The 24,996-nt window shown below is 28.0% G+C and overlaps 4 protein-coding genes across 5 annotated transcripts; 2 read left to right on the top strand and 2 right to left on the bottom strand.

Moving 5' to 3' along the window:
- Positions 1–756: 756 nt before the first annotated feature.
- Positions 757–3,160, bottom strand: LOC101507128 (acyl carrier protein 1, chloroplastic). Its single transcript, XM_012718012.3, has 4 exons — positions 3,003–3,160; positions 2,611–2,724; positions 1,883–2,005; positions 757–1,101 (listed from the first exon to the last, which is right to left on the bottom strand). The coding sequence occupies exons 1-4, from the start codon at positions 3,054–3,056 to the stop codon at positions 973–975; spliced, it is 420 nt and encodes a 139-aa protein (XP_012573466.1). The 5' UTR covers positions 3,057–3,160; the 3' UTR covers positions 757–972.
- Positions 3,161–11,035: 7,875 nt separating this feature from the next.
- On the top strand, positions 11,036–14,329 carry LOC101506230 (vesicle-associated protein 2-2-like). Of its 2 annotated transcripts, none has more exons than XM_004508255.3 (8): positions 11,036–11,228; positions 11,326–11,396; positions 11,785–11,866; positions 11,952–12,067; positions 12,196–12,378; positions 12,600–12,857; positions 13,391–13,468; positions 14,043–14,329. In XM_004508255.3, the coding sequence occupies exons 1-8, from the start codon at positions 11,180–11,182 to the stop codon at positions 14,166–14,168; spliced, it is 963 nt and encodes a 320-aa protein (XP_004508312.2). In that variant the 5' UTR covers positions 11,036–11,179; the 3' UTR covers positions 14,169–14,329. The 2 variants fall into 2 exon arrangements, with proteins under 2 accessions (XP_004508312.2, XP_012573547.1); XM_012718093.3 differs by having other exon boundaries at positions 11,041–11,228; positions 12,600–12,821.
- Positions 14,330–14,383: 54 nt separating this feature from the next.
- LOC101506561 (sodium/hydrogen exchanger 1-like) lies at positions 14,384–18,512 on the bottom strand. The gene is made up of 14 exons (XM_004508256.4): positions 18,101–18,512; positions 17,895–18,013; positions 17,498–17,595; positions 17,277–17,336; positions 17,150–17,196; positions 16,883–17,077; positions 16,735–16,790; positions 16,574–16,640; positions 16,392–16,492; positions 16,118–16,219; positions 15,881–16,019; positions 15,734–15,796; positions 15,559–15,642; positions 14,384–15,067 (listed from the first exon to the last, which is right to left on the bottom strand). Exons 1-14 carry the CDS (start codon positions 18,269–18,271, stop codon positions 14,780–14,782), a joined length of 1,590 nt encoding a protein of 529 aa, XP_004508313.1. The 5' UTR covers positions 18,272–18,512; the 3' UTR covers positions 14,384–14,779.
- Positions 18,513–22,433: 3,921 nt separating this feature from the next.
- On the top strand, positions 22,434–24,814 carry LOC101505918 (uncharacterized). Its single transcript, XM_004508254.4, has 4 exons — positions 22,434–22,603; positions 22,697–22,828; positions 22,897–23,145; positions 24,096–24,814. Exons 1-4 carry the CDS (start codon positions 22,517–22,519, stop codon positions 24,366–24,368), a joined length of 741 nt encoding a protein of 246 aa, XP_004508311.1. The 5' UTR covers positions 22,434–22,516; the 3' UTR covers positions 24,369–24,814.
- The last annotated feature ends 182 nt before the right edge of the window (positions 24,815–24,996 follow it).

Raw genomic sequence — 24,996 nt, 5'->3', positions numbered from 1 at the left:
GCTCTTCTTTTCTTTTGTGTGATAAATATGCATTCAATCCTAACGGCATGTTATAGAGTGAATTGAAATAAAAGGTAACAGTCTACTAAGACATTAAAATATATATTTCATCATTTCATTCTATTGCATTGGACCAATTTAAACATGTCCTAAGAGACGGGGCAACCACCACTAGAGGCTTGTCTCTGCATTTGTAGGAAGAGAGGGAATAAGGAGAATGAGAGTTTCATTTTGAAAATTGGGTTTGGCGGACCACGAAATATTTTCTTTTTGATGAAAATGTTCATGCTTGTTTCAATTCCAAACAGCTATGTGACCCTTTTCACGAGATCAAAGTATAAAATTATAGCTCACTTAATGTTATATTGACTATTTTAGATTATTTAAAAGGTTCTTATAGAACCAATTTTGTGTTGTACCATCCTATATGATGCCGTAATTGGCCAAGTAGCGATGCAAGCACTGGAGAGATATTGGAGCATACAAAATTCTTGTTGGACCATCCTATATGCCCCTAATTTTTCTTCCATTAACAATAACAAATTTTAATAATAAATAAAGGACCATAGAGCTAATAAAATAACACATGTTGAATTGTGGATATGCTGAATGGAGGAAGAAAAATTCTTCCTCTTTGAGGATACAAAGAAATTATAGTAGGTAATGGAGGCACAAGGTAGAAGATCAAACCTTCCACATCATGTCCATGCCTCAAAGGTCTGGGAGAAGAATAAAAAACTTTGGAATAGCGAGCACTTGAAACACTTCAATGGATAAATTTGATTTCAAAGTTAAAGAGAACAACAAGTTCTACATAAATAAAACTAGTAATGCAGTAGTTCTAGAGGAGTTCAGAAAAGATCTAGCCGTTTCTTGAAGAGCAATCAAATTGAAATGCCAAAGATAAAATTAAAAACCCCTTCCCACAAAAATACAAAAACTCCAAAATGCATGTGTCCTTTTTCTGGTTTATTAAGCACTCTTGGTTTCAAGAAGCTTGTCAATCAGATCTGCTGCTTCTTGAACGGTGGTAATAGATTGGGCACTTTCTTCTTCAACACTAATGCCAAATTCCTCCTCAAGTCCCATCACAATCTCAACCTACAGAAATTTTGACAAGCAGGTCTAAAAAATCCAGAAAAAATATTATAAAGATAAATAACAGGTGCTGATGCTATGTTCTCAATTTTTCTCACATGCAAGAATCATGCCAAAGTTGCCACTTAGGCAGCTTCAGTGGTACAACAGGCAGGGTGACAAGTGCAACAAGGGGCTTAAAATACAATCTCAGTATACCTTTCCATGTAGATTAAGAAAACATAATGTCAAAATGTTACTCTAATAAGGGGAGAGACTAAATTTCTCAACAATGTTATATGTATATATGTAGCTACCACAGCAGTATCACTTATTCTTTTTTGGTTAACGGGGCACTAAAAGACAATTAATAGCCTAGAAAAAAACATTCTTCAAAATTATCAGCAAAAGTGCATAAAAAATGTCATGTTCAGAACAATATGAAGACATAGATGATCGATCCACTCTCAACTTTTATGCCTATCCATAACTGTCTTCTGATTTTGAACTACAATATATCTTATTTCTCCATCACATGAAACAAAGAGAAACAACAACCTAACAAGAAATGGTTTGAGTATTTCTGACAAGTGAAAAGTGAAAACTAATGGCTAAAACTAGCAAGATAGCATTACAGCCTAGAAAGCAAAAAGTAAAGTACATGGCCGTGCACTTGGATAAGGCAATAATAAAATAACCATAGATACAATACAATCAAGTGTTGTGAATCATGAATGCTTAAATTACAATTTTATGCCAAGACAATAATCCATAGACAAAATTTATGAGTATGATATGACAATACCGTGTCAAGAGAATCAGCTCCAAGTGCAGAAAATTTGGACTCCCCGGTGACAGTTGAACCCTCTGGCAGTGCCAATTGTTTTATGACAATGTCGCTGACCTTCTTTACAGTTTCAGCTTTGGCCTGATAAAAATAGTAAAAATCTATTATGGTTATATCACAACAAATAATACATAAATAGTCCAAATTATTATCACATAGAATCAAGAATTACAAGTACAAGCAGTCCTTGATAACTCCAACAGAAATATACTATTCAATAAATAACAACAAAATGCCAATTTCATTGTGTAAATGGTAAAACAATTCAATCTATGTAGCACCGACACTTAACATCCGAAATTGTGTCCGATGTACGGACACAACATCATAGTTACATTCCACAGCCTCCATTTTCTCAAATTATTAACGGTATGAGCGTCAATATCACTATCATGTTCAGTGTCCATGTCAAAGTGTCAATATCATTTTTGTGTTCGCTGTCTGTGTTAATGCTTTACAAAAAAATTATTTTAAGAAATCAAAATCTCTTCTTTGGGCAGTTAACTGAATAAATCAAACACCTCTCCTCTTCTAAACTACAAATTTTATAATATAAAGTTGACTACAGGTCAAAAATATATATTTTTTATTTATTTTTAAGTTATGTCATTGTGTATGGCAATTAATTAATAGACAGTGATAAACTTAAATAAAATATAAAAACAGTTTAGGGGTTTTAGACTTACAGCACATGTAACTTGAAAGCGAGGTGCCCTAGGCTGCAATGCAATGGAAGGAAAAGCTCTCCCCTTAATTGAAAGGGAAACTGAATTCGGGTTACAGAACCTGGCACTAGGTACCTGTTTTTATGCATCAAATAAGAAAATGTAAATAAGCATTGAAAATATCACAAACAAAATTAAAATTTATATAATTTTTCATAATGCACAAATTAAACCATAAAATTCCACTAATTTGCAAGCAATAAACGAGTTAAATTTGGTTTCATTAATTAATCCAGTAATATCGTGAATGTAGTAGTTATTAAGAGAACGATTCGATAAGGGTTCAACGGATCAAACAAAATCAAAAACATGGAATTAAAGGATAGAATAGGGGAAGAGATGAAATGAATTACCAGTGTTTGGTTGAATGAGGTGACGGAAAAGGAGGTTCCTGTGATGGAGGCCATTGTAGAGAGAGAGAGAGAGATCTGAAGTTGAAAGAAAAGAAAAAAGGACGGAGGGCACGAAGAGTGTGTGTTTGTTGGAAATGAGTAACAGAGAGAAAGACAAGTGGGGTTTAAATAGCAAAAAAGTTTGTCTGTTGGTGGTTATTAGTTGGCTTCGTTACTTTCGAAGATCATTTTTTTCGTACACTTCTCTCTTCTATACTATCGTCGTTTTCTCTCCGTTTCCTTCCTCTAGCGACTCTTAACGCCCGTTATCCCAACCAAACCCTTCCAATCGGGACATACTATACTAGCAGTCTACCACACCCATTTGTAGTAATTAATTTATATACAGTTTAGATTTTTTTACCATAATTATTTTTAAATCATAACTATAACTATAAATAGTTATGTTGTTGTCACATTGTAATTTCTTTTAAACCCATGATTAACGTATTATGTATACTTATCTATACCACATTAGCTTCTTTTTTTTGTAGTCTGTATTTTTGTATCTAGATAAGACCAAATAATTATTATTCCGGTTCTATTATTTTATTATACACACCAACAGCTAATTGCATCGTAATTTTATTTTATTTTATTTTTCATAGTTTGTAAAAGTGGAGAATTATTATAATTGCAAAAAAAGCATTAACCACGTTAATTTGTATATGTTCAATTTTTGTCATTGAATTTAGTCAATTTTATTTATTTTATTTAAAAATAAGGTAAATACCAAATACAAAACTTTTGTTAAAATTTCATTGTATTTAATGAATTTCCCAATTCTTTTGTAAAACTTTGAAAGATAATAATAATTAGAGTAGAGATCTATTTTGATACCTGAGAAATTTTGAAATACCCAATTTAATTATTGAGAAAAATATTAAGAAAAATAAATCAAACCTAATTAATCTTATGAGAACCATAATTATAATATTATATTTTTTCTGACTTCTTATCAACCTCATTATCTCATTTGTAATTTTTTATAGGATAAATTACATCTGTGGTCCCTTAACTTAATTTCAAATAACGTTTTAGTCATTTATTTTATTTTTTTCTAATTTAGTCATTTATTCCTAACAATATCAAATAAAGTATGAAAATATGAGTTTATTTAAAAATTTGCGTTATGAATTTGATGAAATTTGTATTATATTGAAGAATATAATTAATTTTATGAGTTTTGATTAAATTTTTTTTTGAATTTTTTTATAAAAAAGGATAACATTGTTGAAATTTTAAAACATAAAATATCAAATTGTCACTTAAAATTAAAATAAAGGACCAAGTCGAAAAAAAAAAAAGATAAAGGACTAAAAGTTGCCTGAAATTAAGTTAAGGGACTTAGCCTTTTTTATAAAATCAATGACAATTATGTCATTGAAAATAACAACAAATAGATAATTAGTTATCGAATAGAGATTAAATGAATAAGGTCATAATCTCTATCATAAATTTAATTGTTGTTTAATTATTGACAATGACTCATTTGTCATTTTTATAGAAATTACGACTAATTAAGGTGACGAGTTATCAGACAAATCAATAAAAAAAAAATCAATTTTTTAATTGTAGTCATATAAGGACAAATTTTTTTAATTGTAGTCATATAAGGACAAATTTGATTCGGTTTATTTTTTGTATAAATTAAAAAAATATTTTTATTTTTTTCAAAGACTAAGTTGAATATTTCAAATTTTCTCGTGATCAAAATAGATATTTACTTTAATAATTAAATACTGTTGGTACAAGAGAAAAACAATAAAAAATTATATAAAATTATATTTCATGATGCTTGGAATAAATGATGATACAAGTCTAGAAATACAGCAGATTTGGAATATAGATAAAATAAAGTAAATATTCATAAATAAAATAAAATAAAATAAACAAAAATAAGAATAAAGTTTAATTGTATTTTTTATTCTTTTATTTTTACTAATTTGGGACATTAGTTTCTTTATTTTTAAAATTAATAGTTTTTTTTTTGTTTTTGTAAATTTTTTAGCTAAAAATTAGTGTTTTGAAATATTTTTAGTAACGTGAGATATAATTATATTTTATTTTATTTATTTATTAAATTATAAAAATAAATAATTTTATAAGTTGAAATAAAATTTTTAAAATATTTTATTGTAATTTTATAGATATTATTACACATTATTATATGATATATTATATCATTTAAAATGTATCATATTATTTATTTTTAATTAAAAAATTTAAAAATTAAAATTAAAATAACAATTATTAAAATAAAAAATCAATTTTATAAATTATAAAAATAGATAAACTAAAATTATAATCGATAACCGATCTTAATTTTCCGCGTGGCACTTTTTCCGTTCTTTGAGGCTATGCCACTATGACGGATATTGGCATTCAATTGCTTGTACTAATTCTGAATAATTAATGTATTAATACACCTTTTTTCTAAAAGAGGCTATAAACCTCGTAATTAACTCGTGATTAATTAATAGTATCACTATTTATTAATTAAATTTATATATAATTTATTAAATAATATAAATAAATTAAAAAATAGAAAAAAAATGTATTTATTTTTTTTAATAGAATGTGTTATGTTATCGTAGAAGATTTAACAGAATTTTTTTTTATGAACGGTATTTCTCTTTAAAATTTTGTAATTCCTTCGTTTTTAAAAACTTTTAAATATTTCATTAAATCGGTGGATCAGAATAGCATTAAGGTATGAGAATAAGTTATCTTCGAATTTTGTGGAGATTTTTTCTCTCTTTCGAATTTATATATACCATAAGGTGTGTTAATAATATATTTTTTTAAATTCATATTGTAATTTATTATTTTTTATCAATTGAAATTTATATAAACTAAATTAAATTATATGGATCTCATTTAAATTTATTAAAATTTATATAAATTTTAATTGATAAAATAATATGTTAAAAAATATATGTCAAATAGTGTTATTAGTATTATTCTATACATTATTATTAATATAATTTAATTTATTGTGTAGAATTACTAGTATAATTTTAATATATAAGTGTTTAATAAGATACATTTTGAGTATAAATTAGTTTACTATTGACATTCAATAAAACTATTATATTTTTTCATGTCATTAATTTTTTAATATAAAAGAGAAAAAAAATTTATTAGATATTAGTGTACAATTTAGAGTCATAGTATATTGTTTTTTTGGCAGACACGGAGTATATCATTCAAAATTATAATTTTATAAATATTTATAAACAAAATTAATTTACACTCATGGTATATATCTTTTAAATTAAAATTTATATTTATCTCTCTCTATATATATATAATTTATTATCTCTCTATGGTCAATATTATGTGACTTTAGTTTGTAGTTGCTATTAATATATGATTTGCTTTATTTTCTTCTTCTTTAAATAGGTAGTTACTAAAGTGATTAAGGTAAGGATTAATATTAAATATTGGTTGATATTATTTATTTTATTTTTAAATATGAATTGTTCAATTTAAATAAGCTCGATCCATTTATATATATTATAAGCATATACAAATACTTTATGGTTTATACCTGTTTATTATCATACAGTTTAATGACTAATATAATAAGTTTTGTATTTTTAAACTCATAAAATCAGTTGATAGAGTATTAATATTGGATAACTGTTTGAAAAAATTTACATTATCAATGTATAAATTTCACTCATATACTATTTTTTTCCTATAAAAAACTTGTATTATTTTATGCTTGAAAGTTATTTCAATTCAGTAGATTTACGAAATATTTCATATTTACTATAATTTGAAATGCATTTATTTTTGTTTTAGTGTATCTTTGTTTGATGGCTAAAGTAATTAAAACCTAATTTAGAAAAAAATATTGGATTAAATGAGTTTATAGTTCCTATAAATTTTTATTTTTATTTCCGATTCTTATAAAAAATTTCATCAATTTTTAGTCCCTTAAAAATTTTTGTTTTTATTTTTTTTCTTAATTTTATACCAACTACTATTTAGCTCATGTACTTTTGAATTATTTGTTTACATTAATATTTGCGACATTATAAGAAATTTAAGTATAAAAGTTTATAATTTAAAAAAAAAATAATTAAATATAAATTTTTAAGTAAAAAATTTTAAAATTTACATTTATTTTATTATTTATTAAAAAATTCTAAATGTTTATACCTAAGTTGTTGACTACGTCTTAACTATTAGTGTAAAAAATTTAAAATATACACAATAGTTCGTTTGTAATAAATTAAAAAAAATTAAAAGATTTTTTTTTAAATTACTAAAAATTGATGAATTTTTTTATAAATACTATAAATAAAATATGAAATTTTATAAGGACTAAAACCTATTTAACCTAAACATATTTTATATAAGGAAGGATTGAACTACTCCATATTAAATATTAGTAGAATTACTCCACTTAACAACAATACATTATAGACATTAATTTTTTATTTTTCAACTGTCAATATTGGTATTTTTTAAGAGATTAGTAATTAATGTTGTTAATAGATAAATGCTAGTTGTTAGAAAATGTAAACAAAAGGCAATAAATGAACTGATTTAATTTTTTTTCTTCATGAGTTAAAACACATCTTTTGTCAATATTGTTGGTAATTTGTTGTAGGTCATAATGGAACTCAAAATCTTTTTATCATTCCACTTTCTACTTCTTATTTTATTGTTCTACCTATCAAATCAACTTTATATCTTTTTCATTTTGATTTTTTTTAACTATTATTTAATTAAAAGTCCTTTTAAGTAGATAAATTACACAACCTTTTATAAAATTCAAAAACTAATTGACATTTCACTATATAACTTTGAATAAATATTTTAAGTAAGTAAACGTCTACTGTTTTTTTTCTTCCTTAACTCTTCAATTCCAGAGAAAAAGAGTTTATAGTAATTAAAAATTTAATTTAAAATATTGTATGTATAATTATTAATATAAAATATAATAATTATAATATATAGTAATGAGGAGTTATCAACTTATTATAATTAATCCTTGTAAAATTAATTATTTTAATTAATAATTTATTATAAATATTAAATTTTATTAATCCAATCATTAAAATATGAATTCTTATGGTTTGAATCAACTACACGAATTTTCATAAATTTTAAGAATTATTTCAGATGTTATGAAATAACTTCAAGTGAATACATAGCAAACATTTTTAAAATATAAATATATATCGACTATAAAATCACATAATTATACATATTCAATTTGTATGAAATTTTTATATGTTTTATCAATAACATTATATGAAAGTACTCTACAGTCAAATTGATGAAATTATATGTTTATAACGAGATATTAAGATTATTGTAAAAAATATAAGTTATTAAATAAAATAATTTAACTCAAAGTTACTTTTGGAATAACATATATGTCGTATGTATTATTAATAATAAAAAATAATAAAAATAATCTATAATAATTGATAAATAATGAGTTTAATTTTTCATTGACTCTAAACAAAAATTTATATATATGGAAAATCATGATCAATCATATAGATAATTATATAAATAATAACAAAAATTAAATTCTATTAACAATTTATCAATTGTGATTAATTAGTATTATAAAAATAATTTATACTAACATTATAAATAAATTAAACTATAAAATGAAATATTTAACTGAATTATGCTTGTGATTTACCTTAATTTCCTCTAATTTGTTATGCTATATATATATATATATATATATATATATATTTATATTAAATAATTTAAAATCAAATTAATATATAAATAATTATCATTTATTAATAGTAATATATAATTAGTAATAAAATATAAAAAACATTACAAAGATTGATGGAATTGTTAATAACATTCGGATAATATTATGAATTTACAATCAAATAACCGATATAGGTTGCATATGTCATAGACTTTATGGTTAACATTCATTTTATTTAATTCAAAAACTACCTTTAAAAAATACTTAAACACAAATAATAAGATAAAAAAATATATAACTACTTTTTACGTTTAACATATTAAATGGTTATTATATGTCTTTTTATCATGTTATTATTTGCTATAATAATCAATCAGAAGTAAACGAAATAAATATAAACATATTTTAGTACAATAAAAATCAAACACACGAATACGAGAGTATCCATCACACAAAGATAATTTATTTTAACATATAGATAAAAAATATAAAATAACTATTAATAATATTAAAAAGGCTAAAATAACTCTAAACAAAACTAATAATGTATGCAAAAAATTATAGAATTAATTGAAGATATAAACAAGTAATTGACTTCATATGAATACAATGTGATATATAACAACTTTGAAATGAAAATATTTAAGTTTGTCGTAAAAATAATACTTATATTAGAATTAAAATAAACGATATTAGAATTAAAATAAACGTTAAATATAACATATGTGAGACTATGTATAGGGATGGCAATTAGACCCAAACTCAGTGGACACCCGCAAAAAAAACTCACATTGAATAAGGTAAAAACCCGCATAATGGGTATGGGCATGGGGACGGGTAATATACCCGCAAAATTAAGTGGGTATGGGTGCGGGGACGGGTACTATAGTACCCACCCCGCCCCGCACCCGCACTTATATAAATATATTATTTATTTATTTATTATATTAGTGTTTAGTTTAATTAATTATTTTCTTTTATATTTTAACATCTATTAATATCATTGGACCATTACAATATTTATAATTGAAACATAAACGTTTGCAAATTTTTTTAGAATTTGATTATGATAAATAGGTAAATAATTGTAATTTTATAACTAATAGTTATATTATTATTAATTGTGACTTTATAATTATACTTGCAACTTTGTATCAAGTATTTCAGATAATATTGTCGTATGACTTTGTACTTCACAAAATATTATTATGGATATTTAAATATGCATATTGTAACCAGTGTTCATTTGAAACGTTTTGAGTTAGAAAATATTTTGGTTTATAATATTTTATGATTGAATTTAAGATATATGAATAATTTTTAAATTTTAATCACAATAATATCATTTATTTATCGATTTTTTTAGTTAAAGTGTGGGTAACGGGTATGGGTACGGGCACTTAAATACCCAGAGGGTAAGGGTACGGATAATAAAGTTGATACCCAAGAGGGTACGGGTACGGGTATGGATATTTTTTTAAATCGCGGGTATGGGGACGGGTACTATAGTACCCTACCCAAACCCTACCCATTGCCATCCCTAAGTCTATGTAGAAGTGTTGTAATGCGGTTTCAATCAATTATAAGGCAAAACGTAATTCGTTTAATAAATAAATTATTTGCCATTTAGTATGATTTAAACGACTTCTTAAAAAAAAAAACTATTAAATTCAATGTTGTTTAAATTGGTTATGTTATCATATCTTAATTCATAATATTATTTGAATGTTACTGACAAATCTACTCAATTTTTATAATTATTTTTTATTAATTTTTATTAATTTTATATAATTATTAATAAATAATTAGTATTTTTAATTATTTATAAATTAATTTTTGTTTTTTAATTATTTGATATGAAAAAAAGAAAAAAATATTGGCTTAAATATATTTTTTTTATCTTTCTACTTTGTCAAAAATGAAATTTTAATCAATCTATTTCTAAAATAAATTATTTTATCCTTATTTACAAAATCTTGAGATTTTGTAGTCTCACTAAAAATAAATTATTGAGAGTTTTTAGGGTTTCTTTGCCATTTTTTATTATATGACACTCTAATTAATAAGGTGACATTTGTGATTTAGATGAAATAATTTATGTGTTATTATTGTTGTAATTAATACCATTATATATATTAAAATATTTAAAAAATAAATAAAATTTAAATATATTATATAAATATTTGAAAAATTAAAATTCTTGTTGGATAAAATAAAGAAAATGAAAATTATAATATTTGAATACACAAATATAATAAAAGGAGTGAGAGTTACGTAAAAAATGATTTGGTAGAAGCGCAGATGGTGAGCCCCACTCACGTAACCGACTCCAACCATCCCATTCTCCAACCCAACAACTCTTTTCCTCTTTCTTTCTTTTCTTGCATTCCAACCTTCATTTTTTCTCTTCATTCTATTCAATTCTACACTCTCAACAATCATGACTACCGAGTTTCTTCAAATCGATCCTACCGAACTCAGATTTGTTTGTAAGTTCATCTTTTCTTACATTTTCATCTGCTAGTTTATCTTCTTTCCATATAATTTTTAATTACGACAATGCTGTTCTTCTTCTTTTTAATGCAGTTGAACTAAAGAAACAAAGTTCATGTTTGATTCAACTTGCAAACAAGGTTGATCAGTATATTGCTTTTAAGGTACTATTTATCAATTTTGTATAACCACCTTTTCTCAAGTATTTTGAATGGATAAATAAACAATGTTTGCAATGTTTAATCCTATTACGAAGCACTCACACAAATATGGATACTAGACACTACACTGTCATGAGACATCAATACTAATTTAAGAAAATAGAAGCAATTGAATGTAATCACATGTCAGAAGATTGTCAAGCATCGAACACCGAACATGCCTTTAATCTCTTCTACTCTATAATATTATGATTTATTTTTCAAATCTGCATATCTCTTGAATGTTGGTGTAGTTTTTACTATTTATTATGATTTATTTAGAAAAAGCAATGGGATCAAATGCCAATGTTAACAAGAACACCATGTCTATTATTTTGTAATCTACTGGCAGGTTAAAACAACATCGCCGAAGAAATATTGTGTCCGACCTAATATAGGCATCATTAAACCAAAGGGGAAATGTGATTTTACTGGTATTATTCATTTATCTTCATGCTAAAGACTCTGTTTTTAATTTTCAGTATGATTCAACTAACATAGATTATTTGTTGGATGCAGTTACGATGCAAGCTCAACAGACAGCACCACCAAATATGCATTGCAAAGACAAGTTTCTTATTCAAAGCACAGTTGTTCCCTTTGGAGTTACAGAAGATGATATCACATCTGATATGGTGAGATCATGTTATTTATGTGTTCTTATCTGTGTTCGAAGGATTAAAGATGTAGTTCAATAGTCCAACTCTTTTCATTCTGTTTTTTTTTCTTCTTGAATGGTTTTGAATTCCTTCTTTTTCGACAGTTTACTAAAGACATTGGAAAATATATTGAGGAGAAGAAACTGAAGGTAGTCCTCATCAGCCCACCACCTTCTCCAGTTTTACTTCCAATGAATGGTGATGTGAAACAGGATCCATCCGACCAAATTAATGTGCTAAAAGATAGAGTGCCCAGAGGAGTTGAAAACATACCTCCTCCTCTTAGAGTGAGTTCCTCTCCTTCCACGTTTCAAACATGAATATTTCTCACAATGTTGATTTCTCCTTTTTTGCACTTATCAGGTTGCCAGCTGTCTGATAGGCCCCACCATATGTGAATCGGAATCTTTTTAGTTTTAGTTCAACATAGTGGTAGCATATAATGATTTGTACCATTGGATGATAGATAATAAATTAACAACTCTCATATTTTATTTCCTTTTACCAGGTTTCTGCAGAAAAAGGTTTAGAACCAGTCTTGGTTACAAGAGAGGATAAAACAGATGAGGATATCGTCCCAAGACATGCTGAAAATGTGGGTGACATGAAGCCAGCAAAAGACGACGCACTGTTGAATTTGCCACCAAAGGGTGATGTGCAGTTGAATTTAGCTAAGGGTTGTGAGGAATTGAAGTCAAGGCTCGGTATGATGGATTTGAAGCTAAGAGAGGTTAGAGCTCCTGAATTTAGATTAAGCATTATGACAGTAAGTTTTCTAGTCCATGTGCCAGTCATGCTTTAATATAATTCTCCCAAAATATTGGCCGCTAAAATATCTGAACTTTATTAGACTACTATCTTAAATGGGAATGACAGGAGAAAATTAATTAACCCATGTAATTTCAAGATATCTAATCTAATATTTGTTAACTGCTCATTTTACTAATATATAAATAAACAAGGCTGGAATCATATCATAAGCTCATATTGTTTAGTTTTCTATGAGCCAAAAAAGAGAATTTATCATCAACTATATCTTCTGCAGTTCCTTTGAACTTTGAAGTTAACATGTTTTTGTTTGTGTAATGATTATTGCCTGGGACCCTAAGTTGCCATAAAAGGTTGTAATATGCTTAAGTTATGCCAGTGTGGTTTATAAAGATGTTATCTCAACTTATGTATGGTCCATGACCTGGAGTGAGTTCTTTTAGTTGCGTTTGTTTACATTTTTTGTGAACTTCAAATATGGAAGCAATTAAATATGGAAGCAATTAACATAGATAGTCTTGATCTTTGCAGGCTGAAGTAACCATCTTGAGGGTAAATGAGGAGAGACGTGCAAACACTAAAGACAAAGATTTGCTTAAGAAAGAATTGGTAAGTTTGTTTGTTATTTTTAATTTAATGGTATGTTGAGTTATCACTGCATGAATTGTGTTTCTCATATCCAACCATCCCTTTTGAAAGCTGAATGGAAACAGGTTAGTTGAGCCAATGCAGTTTTTTTTTTTTTTGCAAAGGTTGAGGCAATACAATTGAGAATAGTAGAAAATGAGATGAATCGTAGTTTTACATTGAGGTCTGCAGCTGCAATTGCGCTTACAATATAAATATATTTGTGTCGCGACCATAATTGATTTGTTCACATTTTTATGCAATATCAAGGGTCGCAACATAACCACAGCTGTAGTTTAAAACTTTGGAGGGAGGGGGAAGGCATAGAAAGTCCACATAGTTGATAGTTTTCTACTATGGTCATCACTTTCCCAAGTTTGAAGAATGGTAAAATTGAAGATGACTGAAATTATGTTGATTGTTGAATGTTTCATCTATTCTGATTCTTCAAAGCAGTGAAATTATGTTTTGAGCTACTATACATTTTTCATTGATGATTATGATTGATCAATGATTATTTTCAATACTTGACATCAGTTTTTCTTTGTTTCGTTAGGAGGTGATGAAGAGGAAAGTCAATGTGAAAGTTCAGGCAGGATTTCCATTACTGTTTGTCTACATGGTTGCTCTTGTCGGCGTGGCAGTAGGATACTACATTCATCCTGTCATCCATAAGGCATAAAACTGCCTGTGCAAGATAGCAGATGTTCTGAAATCAATGGTTTATCCGTAATTGTTTATTATGATGGTTTTACTCGATCGATGTTAATATGTGACATGGTAATAATGTGTGTAAAGTGGACTACGTCCTTCAATAGAAGCATAGTAAGCAGCCTTTTGATATTTTCAGGTCTGTTCATTGACTTTTCAAAATTCATGATTTAGTTGGTCCAAATATCTGTAACTTAGAAATTCTCATTACACAATCAAGCAAATGTAAAATCTATCGGTCACAAAATTTTCATCCACATGTACACACGAAAAATTTGTATCGCTTAACCAGCATCAACTTACAAATTACAATTTAAGTTACAAGCAAGCAACCCCTCTATCTATGTCAGCAAAAACAGGGCGAAAAAAACAAAAAATAAATGCAGTTCTGTAATATTCCTCCTATAAAAAATCCTCTCATTCCTCGTATCTTCATTTTTTTTCTCTTTATCTTTAGGCATCATATAGGAAGTTGAAATCTTCTAACAATTGACAAAAGTGCACAATCAAAGCCATGTCATACCCCACACCACTTATCACACATGTGTATATATCTTAATAATGTCATTGATGGAGACTTTGTTAAAGGGGTGAACCAGGAACATAAGGTACAAAACCCCGACCACCAAAGACAGGTCGCATGAAAGAATTATCAAATTTGCGCCAATAGTGATGTACCCCACGACTAGGAATCTTAAGGAGCATACGCAATCGGCTTGGTCTTTGGGTGTCACCATTTACCCCAACAACATCCTCTCCATTGCCAAGAAGTGGCACACTGAGTGATTTGGGGCTTGATGGTGGGGACAATATGTTTTTAGAGGAAGGAAGCAATAACCTTACTAGTGGCTTGGTCATCAATCCAAACACCTGCACATTTCAAATGGGGGTGAAAATAATTATTGGTTTTTCTTTTCTTCTCCTTCTTGCAATGCCTAGTTACTATAATGGGAATCAAAAATCTCACACGTATGTAACTCTATTTAGTTTTACCGAATGTGAAAATGACACTTCTCCTAATCCACCAATGTGCCCTTATTTTCATGTTCAACTAACGGTATCATAATATGAAAACATCATATCACTAGTTGGTTATTTGTGGTTTAATATTATAGCAATATTGATGTAAACTTAAACATTTGGATTATGACTTATGAGCTTAAAAATGGTCGCAATTGGATAGGGGCATCAACTTTTTCTTTGCCTATTCAATTGCAATGCAACTGCAGTTGAGATTACATTAACCATATTTGACTATGATTTTCTACGATCTTAAAAATTGCATTGTGATTGTGATTTAAAATCTTGGATGTATATAATGACTATGAACCATGACAGACAGGAAGTGAATAGAGTCTAACCACTGTGCTGAAGAGTACAACTGTAATAGTACTAGTGATCATGATCGCATCCTCACGCAATTTAGTATGGCCTAGCCGAGTAAACTGCATGCGAAAGAAAATGTTAATTAGTATGTGAGTCAATTACAAAATTTCAGGATGTTGAATTGAAAGCTATAAAAGTTTGATCTTTCACCTGATTATAAGCAAGTGCAATAGAAACAGCTCCACGCATGAGACCAGCCCACCAAATTGTCACCTAGGAAACAAATCATCAAAGGACTATAATACATCAATTAACTCAACTATGAAGATCTTGAAATTAAAATTAGTAAATACATACTTGTTGTTTAAACTCAATTTTCTCAGATGAAGATTTCTTGGACAAGTTGGATAAGAAGGAAAGAGGGAAAACAAATGCAGCTCTTCCCACTAGGATAAGTGCCAATAGCAATGAACTGACCCCAATTGATTTTTTTGGGCTAATGAAGATATACCAAAATGTTAATTTCACATTTGAGTATTTGACAAAGTAGTTTCAAGACAATTGATCAACTCCATCAATCTAAATATCACTTACCTCTGACTTACAAATCGCCATTTTTCTATATCTAGTGCATCCATCCCAACATAAAGGAAGATAAATATCTCAGCAATGAATGACAAAGTAGCAAAAGTATACCTGCAAGTATTGAGATAAATCTAAGTCTCACATTAAAAACATATAAGGTCCAAAAGAATTACACAAAGTGACTCTTCTAAGTTTATAAGTCGATTTTGTATATATGTTGTACAATTTCGAATTAGTAGTAATCTTTACTAATGTAGTAAATATGTTGGATAACTTGACATACTTTGTTGTCACTCTTGAACTTTCTGTCACATTATGCCAAGTATAATGAGACATAAGAATGCCACAGAAGAACACAGTCAAAATGGCACTTAAAGAAAATAGCTGCGAAAGAAATAATAAAAATAATCAATATTAGAATCAGTTACATTTAAGCATTGACTCAATTTATGAGAAAAATCTTACTTCAGCTAGCATATATGAAAGATAAGCCATTAATATCATAAGAGCAACCTCACGGTCTGTTGAGTGTCTGACATATGTCATAAAAATGAATTAGAAAATCACTATGTATTATATGTATCATCACAAATGCTAAGATAATTTCTTAAAATGCATGAATTAACCTTATCAACTTGCCAAAATAGAGCGTTTTAATAATGTATGCACTAAGCAATCCAACCTGAAAAAAGTTAGATGAAAAAAATTATTATAGTCCAAAGCAAAAATAGAAAAAACGAGTTGACAAAATTCAAGACTGAAAGAAAAACTTACAAAGATTCCCAACGCAGTGCTTGCTATGAACAAATATAAAAAATTTCCTATTAAATGTAAAGCAGTGGTTAAGTCAATGTGGGAGAGGTCAAAATTCTGAATTGCTTTGAAGAGTACAACAGAAGTAGCATCATTTACTACTCCTTCTCCAAACACCAAGCTGTATAGTAAAGGTGTTTCATCTTGATTAAGAACCTGAAGCATCCAAATACATATTATCAATGAAATAGTGTAAAAAAAAAGGAAAATGTGTTGAAAATATTATACCTGCAACGTGCAAACAGAATCTGTTGCTGAAAATATTGCTCCAATTGCTGCATTAGTAAAATCAGGTATGAAGTGTTTATATTTGCATATAAAGTCCAACATAAAACTATGACATAATCATATGTACCTAGATAATCTCCAATCTTGAGGGAACCGATATTTAATTTCTGGAAAAAGTGCATGGCACCTAGCAAAATAAATAATTTATCACAATAAGTATTTTCAATTATATTGTATTGACTTTAACATGTTATTAACTAATGTGAAACTCTAAAAGTTATGCTTAGAATTTTCAATTTACAAGTAATTGATAAAGTGGAAATATGACAGATGAGTTTGTTAAATTACCTAGTGATATGATGCAGAATGATATGAGTGTCCCAATTGCACCAAAAAGCATTATGGTTATAAAATTGCGGAAAAATTGTTTCTTTTTTACCTGAAACCTGAGATAGATAAAGAATAACAAAACAATTAGAGTCAAAACTCGTAAGTCAACAATTGTTATCAATTTAATTTTTTTTAAATTCTACGTACCATTGTCATTATCAGTATCACGTTTACTATCTGTGTTATTTTTATAGTAATTTATAGGTATAGATAGATATACTGGATAAAATATTTAGAGTAAATAGTAAAGTTAGTGGCTACATATTATATATACTAGTAGTAATAATAATAATATAATATATAAGTAAAAAGTAAACAAAGAAAAGAAAAGAAGTGAAGGAAGAATGAAACAAACCCAGCATTAAAAATGATGGGTGGAAGAAGGTAAATAAAGAAAAGATCTTCACTGAAAACCATTATATGAGAGCTTCTTCCTCCAGTTGTAAACAATATAAACACTCCAGTACACAAACCCTGTCACCATGCATGCCATCAATACATAACTAACAGAACAAAACAGAACAGAACAGAACAGAACAGAACATTAACATTAGTACTCACAATGAGAAGAGCAGTGATGGATTCATTAATCCAACGGTTCTCCTCCAACAAATGACCAATGATGATACAAGTACAAAGAAGAGCAACAAATATGTTCAGCGACACCACCGATGCGTGATCGGAAGTCATAACCGTCGTTAGTTCATCGTATAATGCTCCTCCAACAACCATATTGATCAACTCCAAACTCAATGTCACATATATTTCAAGTTTTAACTAAACTTTTTTAATTATTTTACTAAACTTGTAATAAGCTTATTTTACCAAACTAAATATCCTTTGTTTTCACTTAGTTAAGTGATGAAGAATTGAAATGGTTTAGAAAAGTAGTTTGTGTTGTGTTAGAGTCAAAGTAAAGAAAAAAGTTGTGAAGAAAAGGGTGAGGGTGGAATGTAACATATATATAGGGAAGGAATGGAACATGAATTAGTATTGATAAGACAGTTGTGACCGTTGATTTAAGAGAGAGTGATGAAGATTGAATTCAAGTGTGATGTGATGATGGAAGGAGAAGGATTGGTAGTGTGAGTTGGAATATATACTTTTTGGCATGCCTTTGCTTTTCTTTGTATATGAGGGTGCAAACACTCATCATTCTGTCGTTTTCAAATCTCCCACCACCTTTTTTCTATTCTCTCCTTTTCATTATTCAAATCACTTAATACATGTATTTTTAACTAAATTAATCTCTCTTTAGTTATTTATATCCTAATTAAGTTTGATCTTATTGTGCCTGTTAAGGGAAAAGAAAACCACACAATTAAAATTTTATAGAGTAACACACACCACAAATAAAAAATAAATTAAAAAGTATACAATAAAGGATAATTAAAGTGGTTCACATATTTTGTATAAGTTTACGGAAATACATCAACAATAATATTCATTATCTTAAATAAGATTATAATGATTTGTAATCCATTGAAAATTATGTATCACTCTACGAACTCTCACTCTAAGAGTTACAAAAAATAATAACTCTCTATTTGATTAAAGAAAATCAAATAATTAAGATCTCTACAATTTTAATGATTTCTAGAAACTCTCAATTCATTTTTCTAAGTTGAATTTGCATATTCCAATAATCAAATTCTAACACCTTGAAATATTCATCTTTTTTACCATACATTGAAATTCCACACTTTAAAAATTTAAATAATACCAAATAAAAATTTGATGAAAATTTAGTTGACACTTATTATAAACCAGATTTGAATCCTATGCAACAGGTGCACGTTTTACATGAATATTTTAAGACATATATATGGTCAATTTGTATCTGGTTTAGGCACAAATTAATAAAATGTTCTCACGTAACTATGATGCAAAAAATTTAATTTATTCTTTTAACTTGTACTCTCTTCTATTTTTTTTTTTTTTATAAAAGATAAAAAACATACAAATAGATTGACAAAAGTTTATATATTTGATATATATTATAAATTAAATACATTAATTGTAGTTGACTTATTTATATTTTATAAAAAAGAGCAGAAACAATAAAAATTATATGACATTTTTCCCCAAAACAATTGACTAGTGTATGATGTTGTGGAAGCTCTCATTTTCCCATCAAGTATGTAACTCATACACTATGATAATGCGGTAGGCCATTAACAATGCCATTTGAACTTTAAAAATTCCACAATGGTTGAAGTAACGAGTTGACTCTAACTTTGAAAATTGAAAGTGCTCACAAGAAAAGCAGCTTCATCAAATTTGGAGTTTCTTTGTTAGGCTTCTTTCTGCCCTTAAAATAAAGCTTAGGACACTATAGATATGTGAAATAGAATATGCCATTAAGATTCAAGTCAATTTCTTACTTTCTTTTATTCTATTTCTCATATCTATAGATGTACATGTATTTTGATTTATACAAGGATGTGAATCTAAGATTCAAGTCACAATTATTTTTATTAAACAAAAGTACCATCAATTTAATTATATTATTTGGTATATCACTTCCAATTTCCGGGTAGAGGAACTGTACGGAATCCATGATAGTTTCCACTTTCCAGAGCTCTTTGATGATGGAAACATTGCAATGATTATTGTCGCGCTTAGAAACGACAATATACCTCTTTCATTCAACCAACTCTAGTGGAATTGTCCACCACAACACTATCATACACAGCTACGTAAAAATAATACATTACATTAATATTTTTTAGAATTCTAACTTCTGAGCTTCCTCTTTAGTTTTTTCTCTTAGAATAAACAAAAAAAGTTGTTAGTTCAAATAATATTTTGTTTTTGTCTTGAAACTCGATCTACATATAGTGAATAATATTCCCTCTCCTACAATATAATTAAATCACTTTAATAAATGACATATATATTAAAAAATATTGTTGATTTTATAAAAATTACTATAATTTACTTTACAAAGTTGTCCTTTATCAATGATATGGGGAAGAAATATTCTATGAATTGAAAATAAAAATGTTAGAGATATAATAGGATAAAATAACATTAAAACTCCATTAATATCGTAAAATAATGAAAATGGAACATTTTTTTTAAGTAACTTACATTATAGGACAATGGATGTGATCAAATATTTAGATTGCGATGTTTAATTGAATATATATATATAAAACAAAATTACACCGATGATTAAATGTCATAATATATTTTTGGAATTTAAAATTTGAAACTATATTTAATTAATTCAATAATCATATACCATAATAGGAATCATTTTTATTATTGGTTCGGTTTTTAATAGATCCCAATTATAATAATGCGTGAATTTAAAGTCGTTAAACTCGTGTAGTTTACATAAAATCGACTCATATATATTTTTAAATAGATAAATATTTTACGACAGATCAAAATAAAATGATAGAAAAACAACAAACTCATTTTGAGATATAATAGTTGTCTTTAAATACATAAATTTACTTTTTAAAATCAATAGATATTACATCACACACATATTTAAATCATATATTGACTAATATTTATCAAATTTTATATTTTAAGATAAACTAACGTACAAACCGTAAACTCGTAAAACATTAGCAAAATCGAGAATTTATTAATTTTATCAAAGTTTTCTTAAACTCATAATATTTTATTAAAAATCAAATTTACACGCGAGTTAATTCATTTTCATGATTTAAAATCGTAAACTCGAGAGTGTAACAATTATGTTTGAATCTAATGTACTAGTAGATCTCAAGTCAACTTAAATAATGAAATGGTCCATATACCAAGGTTTAAAGAAAGAGGTGAATTAGGAATTAGTTGATGAATTGACTAATTACTCTCAACTTTAATTCTTTTTTCTTTAGACGATTACGCTGAAAAAGAATTTTTATTCCTTACTTGTGAGTTTCTTAATTAATTCAAAGAGTGTTAAGTATGATGTGTTTGTGTTTAATCTACTAAACTAAAAAAAGACATAAAATAAATGAAGAGATAAAAAAAAATAGATATACATAAAAACTTTATTTGATTGATTGAGTGTGTATAAAAATATTACAAGTGTATGTATTTATAAACAAATATTAATTCTATTGGCCATAACTTTATTTGTTTGGCTAATTACGCGGGTAATACGTGATAACTTTTGTTAATAAAAATTCGTGGTGTCCCATGATTGACTCATCTTTCATATTTTCTCAACATGTCTCATTGACAATATCCATGTATGTCTTTTTTGAGAACCGTGGCTCCGTGGCTCCGTGTTGAAATATGAGCGTAATCGTCAAATTATCAAATTTTATCGAGCTTTGACCTGAGAAAGATTCGACTGATTCTCTTTTGAGTCTTAATTGCACACATTACCTTCCTTCGACCTTCGACTAGAAAAATTTGACTATTTATTTTTATGACGGGCAATCCAATAATATGGATGAAAATGTGACATGAAAGTATGGAGAAGGTTGACATAGAGGGTAGTTTTGGAAAAATGAGTTTTTAATTATTGACCTGTTATTATTTATTAAAGTAGAAGTGTATATTTAGCGTTATAAAATTTAAAAATAAATAGACAAACAACCTACCACACAAAGATAAGAGCTAAAGACCAACACAACACTCCACTCATCCATCACATTATAAATAGATAATCAAAGAAAAGATAGATGTCTCCCCCACGCATCTTGTTTCTTCTTAAACTTAAAATAATGTATGGCACTATATCATATGATTTTCAGGGTAACTTCCAACTCAATTAATATTGCCTAAAAATATTTAATGAATATCCACGCAATTCATAACTATTACGAATTATGAAATTTCAATAACATATAATATAAGAAACAAACTTCTAATTCAACAAAAAAATTAAAAACTAAAATAAAAAAAAAAATAAAAAAGAAATAGAGATGGTTGACAATGCAAATCTCCAATTAATACCTAAATACAACACTGATCCCTTTTCCTTTAATCATCATCATCATAATCATCATGTGCAAAGATAAGGTGGTTTCTATTATTACTACCTTAAGTTCCCTTCCAGAAGATATCCTTCTCAAAATTGCTTCGCTACTTCAGGTTTGAATTTGTAATAATTATGAGTTTAATATTACATATCATACTACTGTATACACCTTGTATTTAAGTTAACTTGTTATACGTTTTTCCAAGGTGCGGGATGTGTGTGCCTTAGGTTGTTGTTCAAATTTCTTCAACCAATTCTGCTTCTCAGATTGCGTTTGGTATCCTATTCTCACTAACAGATGGCCCTTGCTTCATTCCTCTCTTTTCCTATATCCCAAGGTACCCGCCATTTTTAATTCTTTTTCCCCTTTTCTCTTCATGTGTTTTATGTGCTCATTCATTTGCAGACATGGAAAATATTGTACTTTGAGAGGCTCACCGAGTTGGGACTTAGAGCAGCCTCTGTTGACACTTTTTTGAAAGCCTCTATGCATCTTCAATCACTTGAGGTTGGGGACTATCTGAAAGCTTTTGAAACCATTCATGCTGCAAGGTTTGGTTTTGAAGACGTTCAAAGGTTCATGTTTAAACCTCAAATCAATGTCATTCTTAACTTGCTTGCTGTGCATTATTGCATGGCAATCCTTGGGATTCGGGTATTCCATCCTCTTCCATCCTCTTTTATTTTTTATCTGTTTTATTGTTTAACAAATGGTATTATGCCTTTCAAAATTTAATTACTTCATCATAGTTTAACTTGGTGTTGCTTAATTACTTGCATATATACCTGGTTTAGAATAGCTTCTGGTTTAGGGGAGCTTCCCGATTCAAACAAATTTGAGATACAGAAGTTTTTTTTGACAGAATTGATGTCATTTTATACTTGAAGTACTTTTTTTGATAGACAAGTTATTGTATAATTCTTGTATAATGTTTATGTTTATTTGCTCCGTGGCTGCAGCTAGAAAACATGATTACCATTTGACATGTGGTTTAACATTTTCCAATCCAAACAACTGTTTCATTGCATGTAACTAAATATGTTCAAGTTTTATCAGCTAAGTATCTGTACAGGTTTTTTTTTCTTGTCACATTTAAAGCATACAGGGTGGTTATTGTGGACTTATCGTAAGATTAAAAGCAATATAATCAGATAAAAAAAAATCTTGTGCCACATGCTCAAAATTGCCTTGTTTCTTGAAAATAAAATACCATGCCATCTAACAGCTCCTAATCTTGTCATTTGTCACTTTGTTCGCAAATTTGCATCTTTGGAAGCTTAAAAAATAAAGTGTATCTTTTCATTGGAATTTCCCATCTTTTCTCTGAATTAGCTCTTTTAAAGTGAGGGATGCACATTAAAAGGTGAAGTGCAGAGTTAGAACCCTTGATTTACAGTCAAGATTGTGATTAAAGAAACTGTTAAAATCTCGAATAAATTTTTTCCAGTAAACGATTATAATCCTGCACTTTAGAACTAAAATCTCTATAGCACATCCCTCACTTTAGAGAAGACAAATTGGTACGTTACTTTTTGGTAATCAGAGGTGTTAAGTCCAAAGGATCATAGTGATATGTATTTCAATGCAAGTGTCTGTGTTGGCAGGGTGAAAATCTTGCAGAAACCCTTCGGACTTGTGAGATATCACATCGGCAAGTATGCGTGAAGTGGTGGAAAGTACTTGGTAGGACGGCCTATGGTTACCGCAGGAGGGATGAGTCGCATATTCGTTGGATTTCTTTGGGAGATTTTGCAATAGAAGATGATGAGCCTCTTTTGGGAGTGCTTCGTCGAGGTACTATTCACGAGGTTTTACGTGTTCAGATCTCTTCTGGTCATCATCCAAGACCTTTATCCTTTGAGTTTATCCAGCGTTAGTATAGTTTTAGTCTATAAAACTCTGCAGTAATGAATGCATCATGTGCCGTATGTCATCAAAGACAGGGGCATCAATAAATTATAATGCTTGTTATTATTATCTTTGTTGTTATATTGTATACACCTACACTGCTAATGGATATTTCATGCTGAGTTATTCTCAAGCTCATAGCAATGACCAGGCTTTAAGTGGTGCTGCATCGCCTATTTGTATTCTCTGGAATCTCTCAAACATGGGTACTCCAAAATTCATGTGGTACCTGGTACCATATCTGTACCCAGTATTTGTGGGTACTTTTTCTATTACACTGTATATTATTTCTGTATTGTTTACTACATAAATAGCATTTTCTGGATTACCATTATGTAAATATCAATCTTTTTATCTCAATATTATTGGTTTTGTATATTTTTTCCTAATTCTATAAAAGACGCTTCCTTGTGTATTTTCTTTTTTGTTAAATATTATATTTATGAAAGACGTTTCTTTATATATTTTTTATGTATCGGTATCTAGTTTTAAAAAATCCCAATAACATAGTCATGAATTCTCTCTTCATCCATGGTTATTTGATGATAAAAAGTGTCAGTGTTACATTCCTTGTGGCAAATGCATTGCTTGTGTAGG

The sequence above is a fragment of the Cicer arietinum genome, chromosome 7 (genome assembly GCF_000331145.2).
Source record: "Cicer arietinum cultivar CDC Frontier isolate Library 1 chromosome 7, Cicar.CDCFrontier_v2.0, whole genome shotgun sequence".
Lineage (NCBI taxonomy): Eukaryota > Viridiplantae > Streptophyta > Magnoliopsida > Fabales > Fabaceae > Cicer > Cicer arietinum.
This window is presented reverse-complemented; position numbering and strand designations above follow the sequence as displayed.